Source organism: Melanerpes formicivorus, unplaced genomic scaffold, assembly GCF_026170545.1.
Source record: "Melanerpes formicivorus ecotype bairdi unplaced genomic scaffold, bMelFor1.0.p_v2 SCAF_29, whole genome shotgun sequence".
Classification (NCBI taxonomy): Eukaryota; Metazoa; Chordata; class Aves; order Piciformes; family Picidae; genus Melanerpes; species Melanerpes formicivorus.
This window is the reverse complement of record NW_027142381.1, coordinates 3,717,546-3,720,279: the sequence shown is the minus strand read 5'-3', so window position 1 is coordinate 3,720,279 and position 2,734 is coordinate 3,717,546. Positions and strand designations below refer to the sequence as shown.

Below are 2,734 nucleotides of genomic sequence, written 5' to 3'. Positions count from 1 at the left end.
TGCCTTGTGTCATTCTTCCTGCTGGGGGGGGTGGGGGGCTCCGGGCGGGCAGGGGGATGCGGGGCGGCGGGAGGGAAGCGGAACCGGGCTGCGTGCGAGCGCGGAGCAGAGGGGCAGCGGGGGCCAGGCGCCTCCGCGTCGCTGGGTGGCGCTGTGGGGGAGTTCCGGCCGTCCCATCGGGCGGCGCGCCTGCAGGGCGGCGCTCTGGCCTGCGCGGCTCGGCGGCGCGGCCTCGCCGGGCCGCGGCTGACGTTGGACAACAAAGATGGCGGCGGGGAGCAGCAACTACTGGGAAGGCAAGTGGGGCCTGAGGGCGGCGGGGACGGGGCGGCTGCGCGCTTCGGGCACCTCCGGGGGTACAGCCCGGGCAGGGCGGAACCGCCGCCAGGTCTCCTGTGTCCGCTTCTGGGAGGCCGGCACCGCCCGCGCCCGGAAGGCTGCCGTAGACCCTCAGCCATGAGGCGTCGGTGCCCAGCAGAGCCCTGCGGCGGGGAGGCTCCGGGGCCCGCGGTGAGGGGGGCGGCACCCCGCGCCCGACCCGCCCGCTCGTGTGAGATGGGGCCTGCGGGAGCTCAGCCGTGCTCCCTGCTTCCAGCATGGGGTGCTTCCCCGCCTGCGAGGGCCCCGCTGTCGGTCGCCCCTTCTCCGTGAGGTTCCCTTCCCTGAAGCTCCGAGGGGTAGTGAAAATGCAGCCCCCAAAGGCCTGGGGTCTCCCTGCGGCTTTGTGACTTCCCTCCCGCCCTGGGCCGCCCTGTGCAGATCTCAGGAAGCAGGCGCGGCAGCTGGAGAACGAGCTGGACCTGAAGCTGGTCTCCTTCAGCAAACTCTGCACCAGCTACAGCGGCACCCGAGACGGAAGGCGCGACAGGTATAGGTACTAGACCCTTTCTTTCCATTTACAACTTGCTGAATGCTTGGTCCCACCTGTGGCTGCTATATTTAGCTTCTAAAGAAGCTCGTTTCAGCAGTTTGTGGCACTGTGAGCTGGTGTTGATGCAAGACTGAACGATATTGACAAGCGAGTCAGGAAGGGGTGTGGGCTGCAGCGGTGCACCGTGAGAGCCTGGGTCAGGCTTCAGATTGGGGCTGTAAGGCTAGCCTGTGAACTGGTGACAGAGCTTTTTACTGCTCACCACACTGGCTCACTTTCCAGCCTTTTCTTGTATTCAACTAGCAGTGGGCTTCCAGGCAGTTCATTATTAGGGGAGTTCAGGGGAGTTTCAGGAGGAGACTTGCTGGGGTGCTTGGTGCCATGGGTTAGCTGTTTGGGTGGGTTGGATTGGTTGATGGGTTGGACGCGATGATCTTGAAGGTCTCTTCCAACCTGGTCTGGTTTATTCTAAATAAAGGTTTATTCTAAATAAAGAGTTCAGCCTTGCATCTCCCAGGTGGGCTGGTGCAGTGTTTGTGATCCCTCTTCAATTGCTAAAGGAACTGGAGCACTGAGCAGCCATGACTGGTTCAAAGTTGTGTAGGGGACCAGCTCTTTCTTTCTGGCTTTCTCCTAAGATGAGAAATAATAGTAGCAGAGAGAGAGCTGAGTATCTGTTCCTCTGGGTATCTATTTACATAGATACCCAGAAGTTATCTCTTTTTGTTTTAGGCAAATTCATGTTTGACTGAAGAATTAATACGATAGAATCTTTGTAGCCTATGGGCCAGAGTTGAGGTGTTCCCTGCAGTTCCATAGCACTCATCAGCAAACTTCTCTGTCCCTGTGCACCACCTTTAAAACTGCCATCCTATGCTTATTGAGTCCAGCACTCTGTATCACTTGAGTGTGACTGCTGCATGTGTTGGTAGCTTTAGTTTATCTTAAGGAGTGCAGGGAAGGTGGATGGTGTGAAACTCTGAAGTTGTGTGGCTTGTATTTCAGAACACTGTTTGCTTAATAGATTAGTGGGTTGTCTTAGCCCTGTGCTGTTAAGGTGTGATTGTGTAGCTGGTGTAAGATGCTAACAGTGCAGTAAACAAATAAATTGAGCTCAAAACTAGGGGGAGAGTGGCCCAGGCTTCAGAGCTGAGCTGCTAGCAGGCTGCTGTGTGGTGTCAGGCATTTCTCCCAAGGGGATTCATTTTCCCCAAGTGGTACTTGTTAAGTTTAGGGAAGAGTTCAAGTTGTGAAAAGAAAATGGTAGTTTTTCTGAGCTTAATTGATCTCCCCAGGAAACCTGGGTGGTGGAGCTTGCCAGCACCTGACAGCAGTGTTTCCTTATTTCTTGCCTTCATGAAAGGCTGACGGACTGCTCGGTAACTCCTCCTCCTCTTTTTCCTTAGCTCTGACACAACTCCTCTCTTAAATGGATCAAGTCAGGACAGGATGTTTGAGACCATGGCTGTGGAGATTGAGCAGCTGCTGGGAAAGGTAACTCAAGTCACTGTGGTCTCCCTTCAGCACCTGGGGAATCGCTGCAGTGCTGGTGTCTGTGCTGGGTGGCAGGGGGCATCGGTGTGGGTGTTAGAGGAGCGTTTCAGAAGGCACGTGTCTGTTGTTAGAGCTACCTTCTGCAACTTAGGCCCTGCTACTTTCTCACAAGACTCAACCATTTCATGGGTTTGGGTGGTTTGTTTGCTTGCTTTCTGTAGCTTACAGGAATAAATGACAAGATGGCAGAGTACACAAACAGCGCAGGAGTCCCCTCCCTGAACGCCGCTCTGATGCACACGTTACAGCGCCACAGAGACATACTGCAGGTAACAAGCATCCCTCCTCCTTACTTTGTTTGGAATAATA

At 55.6% G+C, this 2,734-nt stretch overlaps 1 protein-coding gene across 2 annotated transcripts in view; it reads left to right on the top strand.

Moving 5' to 3' along the window:
- Positions 1-220: 220 nt before the first annotated feature.
- Positions 221-2,734, top strand: part of GOSR1 (golgi SNAP receptor complex member 1) — a 44,193-nt gene continuing 41,679 nt past the window's right edge. The window contains exons 1-4 of one of the 2 annotated variants that reach the window (XM_068154512.1): positions 221-296; positions 760-868; positions 2,278-2,365; positions 2,587-2,694. In XM_068154512.1, the coding sequence (XP_068010613.1) occupies positions 266-296; positions 760-868; positions 2,278-2,365; positions 2,587-2,694 (336 nt within the window). In that variant the 5' untranslated portion in view covers positions 221-265. Of the gene's footprint in view, positions 297-759; positions 875-2,277; positions 2,366-2,586; positions 2,695-2,734 lie in introns of both variants that reach the window. The other variant, XM_068154511.1, reaches the window with a different exon arrangement.